The sequence below is a fragment of the Mus caroli genome, chromosome 6 (genome assembly GCF_900094665.2).
Source record: "Mus caroli chromosome 6, CAROLI_EIJ_v1.1, whole genome shotgun sequence".
Classification (NCBI taxonomy): Eukaryota; Metazoa; Chordata; class Mammalia; order Rodentia; family Muridae; genus Mus; species Mus caroli.
The window spans coordinates 49915271-49931141 of record NC_034575.1 but is presented as its reverse complement, the minus strand read 5'-3'; the positions used below and the strand labels follow the sequence as shown (position 1 = coordinate 49931141).

At 52.3% G+C, this 15871-nt stretch overlaps 1 protein-coding gene and 1 long non-coding RNA gene across 6 annotated transcripts in view; both read right to left on the bottom strand.

Moving 5' to 3' along the window:
* Nucleotides 1-10739, bottom strand: part of Adcyap1r1 (ADCYAP receptor type I) — a 49877-nt gene extending 39138 nt beyond the window's left edge. For 2 of the 5 annotated variants that reach the window (XM_029478653.1, XM_029478654.1), the window contains exons 1-3: nt 10312-10739; nt 2296-2425; nt 963-1068 (exon numbers count right to left, since the gene is read on the bottom strand). In XM_029478653.1, coding sequence (XP_029334513.1) covers nt 963-1068; nt 2296-2346 — 157 coding nt within the window. In that variant the 5' untranslated portion in view covers nt 2347-2425; nt 10312-10739. Of the gene's footprint in view, nt 1-962; nt 1069-2295; nt 2426-10052; nt 10280-10311 lie in introns of those variants that run through there. The other 3 variants (XM_021164754.2, XM_021164752.2, XM_029478652.1) reach the window with 2 other exon arrangements.
* A 34-nt stretch (nt 10740-10773) lies between these two features.
* LOC110295571 overlaps nt 10774-15871 on the bottom strand; it is a 52381-nt gene continuing 47283 nt past the window's right edge. Inside the window, exons 4-5 of the long non-coding RNA XR_003836943.1 lie at nt 12305-12532; nt 10774-12187 (exon numbers count right to left, since the gene is read on the bottom strand). This is a non-coding gene — a long non-coding RNA (uncharacterized LOC110295571). The remainder of the gene's footprint in view (nt 12188-12304; nt 12533-15871) is intronic.

Here is a 15871-nt window from a genome sequence, read left to right as displayed (position 1 = left end):
CAAGACACTTAGATCATAGATTCTTCGCACAGTTTTGGGGTTTCCTCCCACTGTGTACCCATCTGACCCCATTCCTCAGTCTCCCTGGTTGATATGGGCTAAAGTTCTGGTCTGGCAGCAAAGCAGCCCTGCTAGGTTGGGAACACCTTCCCCTGGTCAGTCTTTGCGAAGAAGCTGCTGGCACGAATCTGGCCCAGCAGGAATTCTGTTTAACTGGGCTGTAGATTAATAAAGTCTTCAGGCAGATGTTTATTGAGTCCAGAGAGAAAGGTGTACCACTAAGGCTGTAGTGGAGCCCTGGAGCCCCACCACTAGGTAGCTTTAGCCTGTTCTGCAGGCCAGAGCAGGAGAAAGGCATGGCATAACCAAGATGCCCACCCAACCTCCCCTGCTCCTTCTGGGGCAGATGGAAGAAGATCCCTAGAATCTTACCAGAAGTTGTGCCTCTCCCTCAGGACATGAACTTGTTAGAAGGTACTTTCTGAAATCCTCGGAATCATTTGGAGGAACAGAATAAAGGTATATAGGACCATACATGCAGCATCTGACACAGCAGCTGCCATAGAAGCCCCACACTGGGGGAAGCCCTGGGGTTGACTGCTGCCTTCCACCCTGGCTTCTGCTGGAGCCAGCAAGTAGGAAATGACCCCACAGCCTTTCCTCCAGCTGGCCAGATAGTCTGTAGCCCAGCCACCGTAACAGCTGCATTCCTGCTGTGGCTGGTCCCAGGTGGCCTAGGAACAAGTGTGCTGGCAGCTGCTCTCCAGACCAGACCCAGGAGAAAACAGCAGCCACTTTAAGCCACCCAGAACATCCCAGCTCAGACTGGCACAAGGAGAGTTGCAGATATGGGGCACTGTGGTCTCAGCGAGCTTTCTACAGAGATGCACACCCTTCCACCATTCTTGCAAGGCTAACCTGTGGACGCTGAGGACACCAAGACTGTCCGCTGCCTCACTCACCTGGGGAAGACTCATTTAGGCCCATCAGGTCGTTGGCCCTCTGGATCCTCTCCAGGCACATGGCTTGCTCTTTCTTGAAGATGCAGTCAGAGTGCATAGCAATAGCCTGTAGGATATGGAGAGCAGACGATGAGAGGGCATGGAGCCCACTGACACAGCCCCTCTGCTTCAACTCAGGAGAAGTGTGTTAGGGATGGGCGTGGCAGGAGGGTGACAGACCAACATCTGCTATGTAACAGATGCCATGTGGACTGTCCCCAGGCCCCAACTCAATGTGTGAGTCCCACAGGCCCCTAAACCACAGTCTCCATGCTATAGTGACATTAACAATTGCATGTACTGCCCTCTAGTGGCTGGGTATGTATGTGCATCCATGCTAGAAACTCATAAACACTAGGAAGGAGGAACTATTTTTGTTTACTTCATTTACTGTTGCAAACGTGTAACCAAGTCGAGATGTTATTTAACTTGTTTCAAATCACATGACTTAGTAGGCAGGGTAACAGGATTTGAATCTGATGTTCTGGCTCCTGCTGCACTTTATGGGGAGGTGAGGGCTAATGAACTGAGAACTACGTTGTTAACAAAAGCCCTTCCACAGCAGACAAAAGGGTAACAGTCGGATTCACAGGTCTCCTCTCCACTCCATTTCAGAAGGGGAAAGACAGGTACAAAGCTCAGCTCAGGTCCCATAGCAGGTCCAGGGTCTTCACAGCCATACCCTGCTATCATGATAGATGATGTTCACGTTCATGTCTATCAAACCCCAAGTCAGGAATGATTCTCTTGGCAAGGAATCTGAACTGCCAAGGGCCATGTACAAAGACAGATCCAATCCCACCTGCTCACTGCGAGTGAGATGTGCATGTCCTGATATGCAAGGAATAGGAGTAGGAGGGGAACCTCAGGCTCTGAGGACAGCCTCGCCCTGGCCCAAATGGAGCTAAATGGAACCCTCTTCCTCTCACTCCTGATCTTCACCCTTGCTCAAGAGAGATACGAACAGAGGACAGGATTCTGAATTTAGGTGTCAGAGGGCCTCATGGCATGAGGACCAGAAGACCATCATGTGGCCCTGACCAGGGACCCTGAGCACGGCTGAGCTAGCCAGATACCATGCAACTCTAGGTGCCATAGCACACGTCACCATCTGAACAGATTTGCAAGTTCTGTAACAACTCCATGGTGTGTGTGGAGAGGGACCGGGGCGGGGGAGGGTTGTTGGCAGAAATGCCAGCTTTGGGTCGGCTTGGCTGAGAGTACTCAGAAGTCACTGGTCCTCCAGGTGGAGGGAGGCTCCGTACAGTCGTAGAGGCAGACTCTGGGCCCTTACCGCAGGCAGCAGGAGGAGAGCAGTCAGGGAGAGCTGCAGGGTTCTGGCCATGGTGCTTCCCAGCCACTGTCTCTGGCTGTTGCTCCCAGCCTTGGGGAGTCAGTCGTCACCCTCCACTGTTCACGCAGCGCTGAAGGGAAGGAAAGACAGCACACCGTGTCACCTACAGCGGGTTCCCAGTCCAGGCTTCCAGTCCTGGTTAACCTTTGGGGCCTGCACCCCTTCACTCTTCCATCCCACCAACACAAGTTGAGCACCATCTGCCCTGCTCCCACAGTAGGGCACTGAATGTGGTGGGTACATGCCAGCTCAGCCACCAGGCTACTGGAGCACTCCAGAGCAGCTTATTCCTCTGCATAGACCAGCTGTCTCCACGTCTCAGCATTCTCTGCTGCCACACAGAAGCAGCGTTTTGGCTGGCATATGCATGCCCACCTAGCAGTGACATTTAGCAGGCTCCCTTGTTCCAGGCACATGTCTTGTCTGCTGCTTTACTTAAGTACAGGGCCCACCTCTTCCATGGCAAACTGAATAATGTCCCGGGGGTTAGAGGATGACAATGGGATAGAAGCCAGCATCCCTGAGCGGGCTGGGACAGCGAGACGCCTCTCTAGCCTGTGTGACCTAGCTAACTCCACACAGCTCTGGTATGGAGAAGCAAGCTTCTATACCATCTGTTCACGCTGAAAGGGCCTCTTTGCTCTCAGTGCAGAGTTGGGACAAGCACATTCTCCTTTAACCCCATCTCACCCTACTTTGACTTCTAAAGGGTGTGGTCACATCACAGTGCTGCTGGACCTCAAGGACAGGTGTGTGAGGAGCAGGACCCAAGGAGGGACCAGAGAAGCTGCAGATAATTGAAACCATGGGGACCGAGCTCACACTCCACCTGAGCCTGCTCTGCTTCTAAAATTGACCATTGACACAAATGCCTGGCCACTAAGGAGCTCTGCACTGGGAAAGGTTTGCCCTTGGACAGAGAGCAACATACATGAGGCTACTCATTGCAGCAGCAACACACTGCCCCTGCTAAGCAGAGTGCTGTCATCCCTTCAGAGCGATGGTGGTCATTGCTCCATTGCTGTGGGAAGGATTATTAAGTAGCCCAATTCAGAGCACAGCTAACACAAAAAGCAGTTCACTATGGATGCTGCGAGAATGTGAAACAAGCCTGCCCCTATATCCCATGCACCGTGTAGGTCCAGCTTTTACCTCCCATGCCTCTGTGCCTCAAGTGCTTGGCCTTAACACCCTCTTTCAACATTTTTTTGGCTCAATCGGGTAATAAACAGACATCCAAAATAAGGAAGAAAACCAGCGATAAGAAGATAAAGAGAGAAGAGTGCCCTTCTCCAGCTCACTCACTCGGAGATCGTAAGGAGATCTCCGATAGCTGATAGGTACTGGGGGAAGGGAGAAGGTAGGGTTCAGTAGATTGGGAGAAGCTGGGGAATGAAAAGGGGTCAGGCACACAGGCTTAAGGGCCTGCACCTCCCCCAAGACCCCATCCACTCCTAGTGGGTACAGGCACTGTGGGTGTAACACTGGTGGATCCTCAAAAGTATTCTCGCCTGTACCAGTCTGAGATCCCAGACCCTGTCTGCAGAAATGACCTCAGGCTTGATTAGGATGGGAGACTATCTAGTTCTGGGGACCTCAGCAGGCCTCAGTTAGAGGCCATCTTTCCCAGTTAGTCCAGGTCAGAAAAACCAGTAAGAATGGGATGTCCTCTGAACTCAGGGGTTACTCTCTTTCACCTTGAGTAATCTAAAGACTCCAAAACAGAGCTGTGGCCCCCAGGGAAGCCCTTCAGGACCAGACATACCTTCTACTTCCTCTGCATCCCAGGCTCTCTCAGCCTAGTGCAGCCTGGGACCCCTGCCAGGCTGGCCCTTCAGCTGATGCCATATGGATTACAGTGGGTCTGCTTTAACCTGTGTGAGAACCTTGGGACTTACACAGGGACACAGAGCTGAAGCTCTAAGGTTCCCTCTGGCGGCGGGAACATGATGGTAGGGAGCCTCTCTCTCTCTCTCTCTCTCTCTCTCTCTGTGTGTGTGTGTGTGTGTGTGTGTGTCTGTCTGTCTGTCTCTCTGTGTGTGTGTGTCTGTCTGTCTCTGTCTGTCTGTCTCTCTGTCTCTGTCTCTGTCTGTCTCTGTCTCTCTGTCTCTGTCTCTCTGTCTCTCTGTCTCTCTGTCTCTGTCTCTCTGTCTCTCTGTCTCTCTCTCTCTCTTCATGCACCTCTTTTTAAAGCAAAGGAGCATAAAATCATGCCAGGTCCACAAACACTAAAGCACCTTTATCCTAGTGCTTCCACTTGAAAGCATCAACTGCGATGTCAACTTCCCTCCCCTCTCCTCATATGTCCCCGAACCATGTACAGTAAATGTTCCTGTGAAGATATGAGCTCAGACACATCACGCATGCCCTGCCTCCATGGATATGTACAGGAACCCTCAGTTCTATGGTACAGTCTCCTAGACAGATCATAACTCAGGGAGATATCCATGGTGCTGACACAGGAGCCATGAATGCACACAGGTGAATATCTCAGGTGGGGCGATCACTGAGCCTGGATACCACTGCTGCCCCATCTAGTCCCTGGCATCTCTTCCTGTCTCTGGAGACCTCACATAGCACCACTCTCTGCTCTTCCGGGTGTTTCTTTCCAGTCCCTACCCTTTCCCAGCAGCCCCTGGTGCTTGCGTTCCAGTGTTCTGTGCCTTCCAAGATGTGACACTGATGCTCCTCTTTTCCTAGGCTACCTCTGCCTCACAACTCCTTAGAGATGCAGGTGTCCCTGTCATGGACTAAGTCAGGCCACCACAGATCTGTCAAACACCCCACCCTAAGGAGGGACATCAGGCCCTTTCTTGACTCCCCTGCATGCCCCCTGCTCTCTCTCTGGGGTTCAAATTGTGCCGGGCAGGTGGCTCAGAGAACAGGGAAGCTCTGCCTCCAAGCTCCTAGTGGAACTGAGGTGGGAAGTTTCCCCTGTAGGTTTTAGCCTTGACCCCAGGCCAGGTACTTAAGCTTCCTGCTCAGCCTCTGCATGTTGTCTGCAAAGTGGGAATGACAGCCATGCCTGATCCATGGGCAGCACTTCGAGTATGTGCCACAGCCTGGCGTCTGTGAAGTGTCTCCCTCTCTGTGCTCATGACTCTTGTGCCACTGCACTATCACCTCCACCCTGTATCACATTCACTGGGCACAGCCAGCCTGCTACTCTTTATCTCCTAATGGTCAGTATGTGCTGTGCACACCTCCAAGTTGAATACCCATCAACTCCTGTAACTTGACTGACACGAAGGAGATCCTGACACTCACCTCGTTTTATAGGGGAGGCAACAGAGGCCCAGAAAGTCTGTGCAACTTCTCCAAGGTCACACAGAGAGCATCCCAGAGAACTAAAATGTGGCTCCAAACCGTATATGCCCCCTCGTCTTCTGCTGCTCTGTCATTTGGAAAGGAGCCTGCTGAACCCCCCATGTGACCTCTCACACCATCAGAGGTGTGAAGATCTTCTGCTCCTGGCTGTCACATGCCCGTGCAAAAGAGATGCAGGCCTACCTGTACCTGCCCCGTCTTCAGGAAGAGCAGTTATGAACAGAACATTTCCATCCTGCCTGAGATCAACTTGAAAAGCTGCTTCATCACTGTGAAACTAAGACACAGAAAGCATCCCAGTAGGAAGGATGTTCCGCAAGGTTACATGGGATAGAGAGCCTAGGGATGTGCCAAGCAGGAATGGGATGTGGACTGGACTGCGGGGAATGTTGGAGACCCCCAGAACATGCCCACCCCTCCACCCAGAGAAAGTCTGCCCTCCCTGGGCCCTAGCAGTCCTGAAGCTGAGCTGAGCAGGAACTGAGAGCCAAGGCTGCATCACCAGTCAGCACTGAAGAACCGGTGACTCACAGACCTCGAGACATTCCTTGTCAGAAGAAGGGGGGATCTGCAGACCCTTCAGCACCCTCACTGCACCAAACCCAGCAGAGGCCACCTTCCACTCTCAGCGGGGGCGTGGCTTCTGCTGCAGGCCACTCACAACTCCTCCCTCAGCTCCTCCAGACCTTCAGTGGAAGTCTGGTATCTCTCTGCATCCTTCCTGTACCCTGAATTCCTTCGCCCTAAGGAGCACCTAAAGAGGACAGAGCACATCAGGGGTCCATCCCTCGCTTCTCCATACAGACCTGGGTTCCACACATGCCCTCCATAGAGCCACCTCTAGAGCAAAACAGCAGGAGGCAAGGAGGAGGTAGGGGAGGCTGGAGCCAGTCTAACAGCTAGGGACACTAAAGGGCTATGCCAGGAAAGGGGGATGGCACTGAGTGAGAAACTATTGCTACACCCCCACCAAGGGAAGAGATTTTCATGGCCACTGAGTGGAGCCACCAGAGAGCCATTTGGGATAAGGACTAGGTTGATGGAAAGTGGGCAGAATTCTGAGGTCTGAGACAACATGACAACGAAGGATCCCTGGAAGATGTGTCAGGAAAGAAAGGTCCCAGGAGGACAGCAGGACAAGAGAGAAGCAGAGGGGAGGGTGAGCTTGCTACGCGAGCCATAGGTTCTCAGTGAGGAGATTCCAAGGTGCATAGTGGCTGCCAGGACTCTCAGCCAGTACGCCACATGCCCATCTGCCAGGGAGAAAGTGGAGGAAGCCAGGCACTACTCAGAATCCAAGGAGAGCTGGGAGGAGAGAGACCACCCTAGCCTTGGAACACTGCCTCCTGGAAGCCCACCAGTGCACTTACTCGCTCTACCCTCTGGCGCCCAGCCCTGAACAAGGCTGTTGAGGTCTTGCCAAGTTTACTGCGAGACCCAAGGTGAGATTTAGGGTTGTCGTCTCCCTCTTAGGAGGAACAGGAGAAGGGGTTCAAGAACGAATCAGCATGCTAAGACAACATCAGAGGTATTTAAGGTGTGCTGGCTCCAGCGACACTGCAAGGGTGGGGGCATCCTCTGAGTACAGTGGAGACTTCCCCCAGGACTGACAGACAGATGCCTCTTGGAGACCAAGTGGAACAGCTTGTGCTCAGGCACCTTGAGCCCCCAGATCAGACATCCTTTCTCTTCAACCTTTTAGACCCTCTCACCTCTAACCTTCCATCCCGGGAGCTAGCGAATCTTTCTGGCTGCTCAGATTCACTTTGTTCCTAATTTTTGAACAACCAGAAAGTCAAGTACAGTTTCTAATCAGTGCATTTTTTAAGTAGCCAGGAAATTTTTTAAAAATTGAATTGCCTGAAGAATGAATTGCATGAAATCAAAATATTGGGTGTCTGCAATGTTTGCTAAAACATAATCACGTTTAGTTTCTGTTCATACATCCTCTGCAGGACAAAGTCATTATAGTCAAGTGCAATGCCTACAGAGTCTAAAATACTAACTAGATTCACGGGGGAGGGGGCGGGGGGGGGGAGTCACATCCCATGTTCTAGGCTCCTGCAACACAGTGTATACACACACACACCACACATACACACACCTGAACCTTCATTAAGGCTGGCTTTGTGACCAAGTGTTCCCAGACCTTGCGTGAGAATGTCTTTCTGTTGCTCCCTACCTCCCTCTCTCATCCCGGCGCCCAGGCAGGTGTCAAGGGACGCGTACATGCCTTCCCAGCTGTGTGTCACTCCTCTGTGTGTCAGTGTGGGGGTGGGTATCATTGTGTGCTTCTGACGGCATCCAGAGCTCAGTACAAACACATCACAGCAAAGGGTTTTCCTGCCTCCATGTTCCCAGGCAGCTGGAGCGTGAGGGCCAATCCATTCAGACGTACAAGCCCAGCTCCTTCTAGTCAGAGGTGGCCGGAAGCTTCTGAGGCCTCTCTGCCTTCTGGGGGGGGGGGGGTAAAAAGGCCCCCACCTCTCTTGCCTGGGGCATCACAGCTCTCCTCACACACATTCTCGGGCCCTTCAGTCACCTCAGGGTCAGCTCCAAAGCCAGTGGCTCTCGGGTAAGCATGGCACTCCTGATCCTAGGCAAACCTCTGCACTGGGTGCCCTGGGTCCTGCCATTTGGTCAAAAATCCTGAGCGATGAACAGAACACATCCCTGCCAGACCACCTCCTCAGTGAGAAAACCGCCTTGTGGCCCTAGCTACTGTCCTTTGTAGACTCTCACCTGGGTGCTGATCTATAAATATCCACTGAGTCCATGTCACCATTCAATACAAATGGAAGAAAGGAATGTCCAGAAGTAGGAGCATGACAGAGAGGTGACCACGTGAGAAAACAAGAGCTCCAAAGTGCTTCCCCAATCAGCCCCCCATGAGCCTGAAACACACACACACACACACACACACAGGATGTGAATGCGAGCTTTAGTCTGGCTCAGTCTTGGAAGTACAGGAAAAGGTCCTCCTCCAGGCTCACCACAGACGTGTTTCCTCACTACACAGAGACAGACAGACAGACCCTTGAGGATCTCAGCACAGATGTACCACCACCCATGAACCACTGCTGATGGCAGAAAGTAGGAAGGACCACATCTGACTCCTGGTCACACCACACACACTTGTTGATGGATTGGTCAGAAGATCTGGCTCAAGGCCGGCTCCAGCATGTCCTGTCTTTAATTTGTGTGTTCCGAGTTTGGCTTGTGTCCAGACTGGGGCCTTTGCCTGTTCTTTCCAAGGTCAGTGAGGAGCAGGAGTCCTAGGCCTGCACTTGGGAATGGGGGCTCCTCCAGCCTTACCTGCCACCATATCAGATGCATCTCAAGGCCTGAACAAAGAGCTACCTGCTATCCCTGGGCTCCAAAAGGCTCAATCACAGTACAAGTACCCTTGTCCCAAACCCACAGCCACCCTCCAGTCTGCAGCTTGACCTTCTGAATGGCCTGCCTCAGTCCAACTGCAGTCTGGGGGCAGACTGCCTTCCACGTCCTCTGTATGGGCTCTAAATTCCTACATACCCTCACAGGAATGCACCTGAGCTGCCAAAGAAAAAAATCCAAACAGATGCCCATTTCTCTTTCTTTAGGTCATGAGGGAATTATGGGACATATAGCCTGGAGTAAAGAAAAGTAGTCACAGCAGCCCTGAAATGGACTGAGGAATTAGCCAGACCCCTTCTCATGCCAAGATGGTCCAGAAGGCTCTGGGTTCCTAGAACTGAAGCTCCACTCCCTATCCTTCCTGCGTGTTTGCTCCTGGAGATCTACTTCCACGAACTGGTGCCTGGTCCCTTCAACCCCCCAAACCTGCCATGCTCTTGCTGACAATATGATCCTGCTCCCAGCAGTCAGCTAGCTACTGCAGAGCCTGGGCCTTTAAAACAAACATCAGGGGTCTCGGATGGGCCCACTTCAGCAACCCCACTCCCACAGCGGTTTTCCCCCACAGGCCCTGCAGGGCGTTTCCTTGTTAGACCACCAACCCCCAAGTGTCTCTTAGTCAACCTCTCCCCGCGCCCAGGGGAAAGACTATCCTTAGGATAATCCTATAGCCGTAGGACTATCCTTTTAAAAACAATGCTAAAGGTTATCTCCATTGGGGGCACAAACTAAACTGATCCCTATCCTACCTCCGCAGCACATAGCTTGTCCATCCCTCAAACGCCCTGCAGACTATAGAGCCCAGTTCCCAAGAGACCTTCCAGCATTTCTTTCCAAATCCACGTAGGCACTTTGGTCCAACCTGGAGACAGGGAGATAGAGCTCTGGGGGAACCCTGGCCGTAGTGTCATTCGTGCCCCTGAATGCCTCTTTCTGGCACCAGAAAAGGCTGAGACAGCTAGGCCGATACTCACTGAATGGTCTACAATAATGTGCTCCACGCCACAGTCCGACACTTGGATGGGGCAGAGAGAAGCGTAGGCAGCCCGCGGCGGCGGGAGAGGATGGGCTCCGACTCTGTGCCCCGCGTTGGCCCTCGCTGGCTTTGGGTTTGGCAGAGCACGCGGCTCCTGGAGACCTCTGGGCTGAAGGAGGGGTCCAAGGGCCCCACTGGAAAAGGGTCTGGCGCTGGGCGAGTGCGGAGCAGAAGGACAGGCCAGGAGTGGTCCTTACCTGATGGCCTCCGGGCTGGTCGGGACTGCTAGGCGCCGGGGCTGAAGGTGCAGGAGGGCGCGCAACCCGCGAATCCGCGCCCAGAGCCGCACTGGCTGGAGCGTGTGCGCCGCGGAGCGCGCGCCGAGCCTGGTCTCTCGGTGCGTGTGGCCGCGAGCAGCCAAGTCTGTGTGTCCCTGCGCCGCGGTGTGTGCGTTCTGCACAAGGGACCGCGCTGCTCCAAAGTCGCAGCTAGTCGCAGTCGCAGCTAGTCGCAGTCGGGAATGGGAGCGAGGTGTCCCTCGTCTCCTTTTGCCCACCCTGTGCCGCTCGACCAGCTCTGTCCTGCGGGAGAGGCGCCGCCTCTGCTGCGCAGCCAGGCCCGGGGCCGAGGGAGGCGATAGACCACCGCCTCCCCGGCAGACCTCGCAGGCGGGGGGTGGGGTGCAGGCCAATGAGAGCCCGGGGGCGGGGTTAGGCCGGGGTGGGGGGGCAGAGATGGGGAGCTGGATGAGGACCACCGCGCTGACACAAGCCAGAGCTGCAGCAGGGACCCAGGGCGCGGAGGCGGAGGTAACAGCCCCCCTTTCCCAGTTCTGTCGCAGAGCTTCCGGGCTGAGTTGTGCCTTCCTCAGGGCTCACCACCTTTCTGTCCAACCGCAAAACATCCACGAAAGAAAGCCCTTTCCCTCTCTGTGTTCCAAGCCTCCTCTGGCAACCTGCCACCTGAGCAAGTCCCTGACCCTCTTTGGGCCCTCCTTTGCTCACAGTCAGGGGTCTACAAGGGTTGAATTGCAGGTGCCTATCTAGATGTCCTCGATTGTGACACCCCAAAGAACACCCCTATAGCCAGAAAAGGAGTGGAGGTGCTTACGGGAAGTCTGTTAAAAATAAATGAGACTGCCCTGCCAGCTCTGGGAGTTTGGGTGTGCGGCCTGATGTTTCTGAGCCTCCACTTCTTCACCTGCACCACAGTCATCGTTTCTATTTCTGGGGTCATGAGAAGAACAACATTGAGTAGGAACAGTCTGTGTGCCAGGAGCAAACTTGTACTAGGCTCATATATTCACTGATGCTAAACAAATTACTATTGTTGTTGGTGATGTGGTGTGCTCACCCTTCTTCTGGTACAATTTGATAAGCAGGAGCTTAATGAGCAGAACTCAGTCAAATAAGGTCACAGTGCCAACATCCTGCCACCTCCAGTTTGGCATAACTGTGCCCAGTCACAGCATCCTGAGTTCTTTGTATCCCCATCACTTAGTCTCAACTGGCTTCTGTCATTGCCTGTTCAGGCAAGTTCTGAGCCACCCTTGATGTGTGTCCTTCTGAAGAACCCTCAAGGAAGAAGAGGGAAGGAGAAAGAACTTGAGCCTTTTGTTAGCAAGCTCAGTCTCGCTGAAAACAAAAGGACAAGGACATGGAGAAGACCCATGAACGGGAGCCACACAGAACCCTAACTGGTAAGACCTACATGATCATTTTACATCCTACTTCACAATGAAAACAGTAAGGCTAAGAATAGGAAGCAACCTGATGCTCCAGAAAGATGTATGGAGTGTCCTATATACAGACAGCAAGTTCACGATTCCCCACTTAGTCCAGGAAGCACTGGTCCCACTTCGTCACCTCGTCGACAGCTGGCACTCGCTTGTGTTCTTTTAGGCCATGTTCCAAAGGAATATGTCTTCTCTCTTAAGAGTGGCCAGGGTCCCTCTAGTGAGAGTACAGCTAGACGCTGGGCAGAAAGTCAGCAGTCAATCAGGATCAGCACTAGAACGCACTGCATCGCTCTCCGGTCTGTTTTCCCAAACTGGAGGTCAGCTTCTCTACTTGGCCTCCAGCCTTGATGTAGGACGGATCAAATGAGATGTCACCTGTGAACGTACCCTGCGAACTGCGAGACATTCAAGGGGAGGCAGGGCTGTTGATAGCCTCCACATAGGAAGTGGACCATGAAACATAGGACATTGGCACTAGGGGCTGCAAGGGAGGGGGAGATGCAATCACTTACCCACAGTAGATCAGATCACTCCAGAAATGTTGAGAGTCAGGACTTCACTGCGGGAATCCTGACGCTTTGAGGTTGTGCATCCAGTTCCTGGCTTATTACATATTGCTGGTTCTTCATGTCTGTGTCTGGGAACCAGAGCCCCGCTTTCTGTTGTGTGTTAGCAGGTGCACATCATGGTATATGAGAAAGACAGTCATGGTGGGTGTCTTCCTCTATCCAGGCAGCCAGCTGTGCAGAAAGAAGTGAGACATTCATGTAAACCCATATGTCTTCCCTTTGCTTCACAGCCTATGGCCTGTGTCTCTGAGTCCCCGGCAGACTCCAGGTAGAGGACAGTCAGACTTACGGTCCTACTTGTACCCAACCTAAAAGGAACCCTCAAGGGCAGAATGGGGGATGAGAAACCATGACACACGGAGGCAGGTATGCCTGAAGTCATCCAAGAGTGATGCTTTTTCCTAGTTGATTCACGTCACAGGAGCACAAAGATGACTTACCAGACCCCAGCAGATGAATGTGTTGTGAGTTATGCCCTCCACCATTCTGTAGGCCCAGCATGGGCTTCTTTGTCTTGTGCCTGACTCGGGGATTTGTCTCCGGCTCTCCTAATAAATGTGTTCCTATGAATAAGAACTATACCAATGCTGGTCCCCTGAACCAAGAACAGAGTCAAGATTTCCCATTATCTCTATGGTCACTCACCCAAAAAGCCAACTTTAGGTCAAATTCTAACCTTGACTCTCCATGCTTGGCAGCTTACCGTCCCCACCCTCACGGCCTGGCTCTGGAAAGCATTGGGGTCGGAACTAAAGGTTCCCAGAGTCCTCTTGAGATACCTTCCCTCCCAGAATTGGAGAATGAGGAAATCCACGGTTCCTACCCTGAGGTGCTCACTACCTCATCCCTCTCCACAAGCCAGCCAGCTGGGCAGGCAGCAGCTGAAAAATATGGGTTTTAATTCAATTTCCTGAGATGAGGGATTGAGGGAGATGAATGCCAGGCCACCCTACCCAGCATTCATCTCTCCTGCACAGCCGTTCCTTCCGTGACACAAGCCCAGCCCTGGCGCCACTCAGACATAAGCGATACCTTCCAGAACACAGGTGTCTCGGGGTAAAGAGCTGGCATCCCTGGCAGGCTCCCACTCTGTAGAACCAAGGCTGCTCAGGATTCCTGGCCCTGTCTGCTGGAGAAAGGACCCTTCTTAACTATTCTCAACAGAATCTCTTTGAAAAAAACACCCCTGCCCAGGCCTCACCACCACAGATAATTAGATAATTGGTCTGTGGAGAGGCTTGGGTAAGAGTGTTTTTTTGAAAGCTCCCTAGGGTGTTTTAACATACAGCTGGAGTGCTCTGGAACACTGTGAGAAGCCCTCCCCATGCCTTGCGTGCAAGCCTCCCAAAGTGGTCTGCTCACACAGTCAGAGCAGGGACCTGGTGGATCTGGTCCCCAGACCTAAGGACACCCTGAGATAAAAGGAAACGCATGTTAGTTCTCTATCTAGAGCCATGCTGTGCAGACAGTGGCCTTGGTGTACTTGAAATGCCCTGAGGTGCCCTGGAAGCTACCTGGAGTTGAGAAGGAGAGAAGGGCATCTTCAGAGGGACTAGGCATTCCTCAGAGACCAGGCTTAAGTTCTCTCTGGCCCCTACCCATTCCACAGCCCAGTCCTGGATAGAGATGTGTGAGGCAAAGACTACTTGGAATGAGAAGCAGGGGGGGGTGACAGGGGCAAGAGTTAGGGCTGTCACTCATAAGGCTCAGGACCAGAAATGATGCTCCAGTTACAAGGCATTATAGCTACCTGCAGAGCAGGTCTTGGATCAGAACCAGCCCTGTGCCTCCCTAACTCGTAGATAAGAACTTACGCGTCTGGAAAGTTGGAACATATGGGTGTCAGGGTAGACTGGATGAGATAAATAATTCCTTGGATCCCAGAGGAAAAGCAAGAGACCTGTGCAGACCTACATCTCTCTGACCTATGTACATAGATGTGCAAGTCCAGCCCAGAGGAGTGCAGAGGCAAATATGCATACTCAGTGCACCTTCCCATGCAGCATGCACCCCCAGAGGTGTGAGCCAGTGGGTGGTACCACACGCAGATTCATGCTCAGAATATACATCTTCTCCTCTGGGATAGAGATCTTCCCTCCTGAGGGCTCGCAAGCAGACCGCAGGGCCTGTCTGCAGAGGCAGGGCTTCATCACTCTCAGGCAATGCTTGTCAGAGAATGAGTGACATTTCCCATTCGCCTTCTGTAGTGCCTTCCCCAGGGACTCAACTGGTTACTCATGGGAGCCAGACGTTCTCAGAACCCATAGTTGATGGAGAATGAAATAGTTCTTTTCTCACACCATCTCCTCTCTCTCTCTCTCTCTCTCTCTCTCTCTCTCTCTCTCTCTCTCCCTCCCTCTCTCTTCTGCTCCCTCCCTTGACCCATAGGAGTCTTTTCATATCCCTACATCCCTTTCTCTGTCTTCTTCATACCTGGTATTTGTGCACAGCCTCTTCAGTTGCAGAAATTACCACTCCAGCCTATATCACAAATCGGACACATGAATTCAAGGCCACTTTGCACATACCTACCCTCAGCTAGGAGCAGGTCTGCTACCCCTGGCTAGCTCTAGCTCCTGTCACAATAAATTCATACATCACGTCTACTCCCTCCCTGCAGATATCACAGTCAAAGCCAGTTCCCACTTACTGCCCCTGCACTTTCCTGGAGTCCGTCTTAACTGCTCTAAAAATGACAGTTTGCCCGAGCCCCACACCATTCCTGGCTCTAATAAAGAGCCTCTGCAGGCACAGGGGTATAGAAATTGCAGATAATTTGTGTGGGAGGAGGCAGCCTGTGTAAGGCATGAATACAACCATTCCCAGAAAAAGCAGTTCAGAATAATGGAGGGCCTATTACAGGCTGAGACCTGAGTTGGTGTCATACAAATGATGTTGATAATTATATTAAAAGTAGAGCAAATAGAATGTTATTTGATGATCAACTTTGGGAACATGTTGGCCGCTGATAAAATAATGGTTTTGCTGTGACTGATGGGGAGAACTATCTGCAAAAAATTCATAGGGTCCTTGGGCTCCAGACCCTAAGCTTGTGGGAAGGGTCTGGCGTAAGGCTTTGCAAATATTCAAGATCGAGTATGTATGGCTTTGATGTTCTAGTGTCACTCAAAATGTTACTGAAAACTTAGTGGCTTAAGGTAATATACCCGGTATGTGTCACAGTGCCATGGATTCAGGGATTGAACAGGGAGTTCTGCTTGGAATGTTATAAGGAACCAACCAAAAGGAGACCCAGCCCAGGGTTTCCATGGAGGCACAGGGTCTTATCCCAAGGGGTTGGCTGAATTAAGTCGCTGTGGTTGTAGAACTTGGGCCTTAGCTTTTAGAGGTGCTGCTGAGAGCCCAATCTTGCCACTGTAACCCTCAGCATTGTGCTGCCTCTCTGCCCTTGATATCTCTTTCAAAGAGCTCATCTGATGGGCTTAAGATCTTTCATAGTAAGTTCGCTGTTCCCACACCTAAAGGCAACTCACTGGGAAACAGACTCAG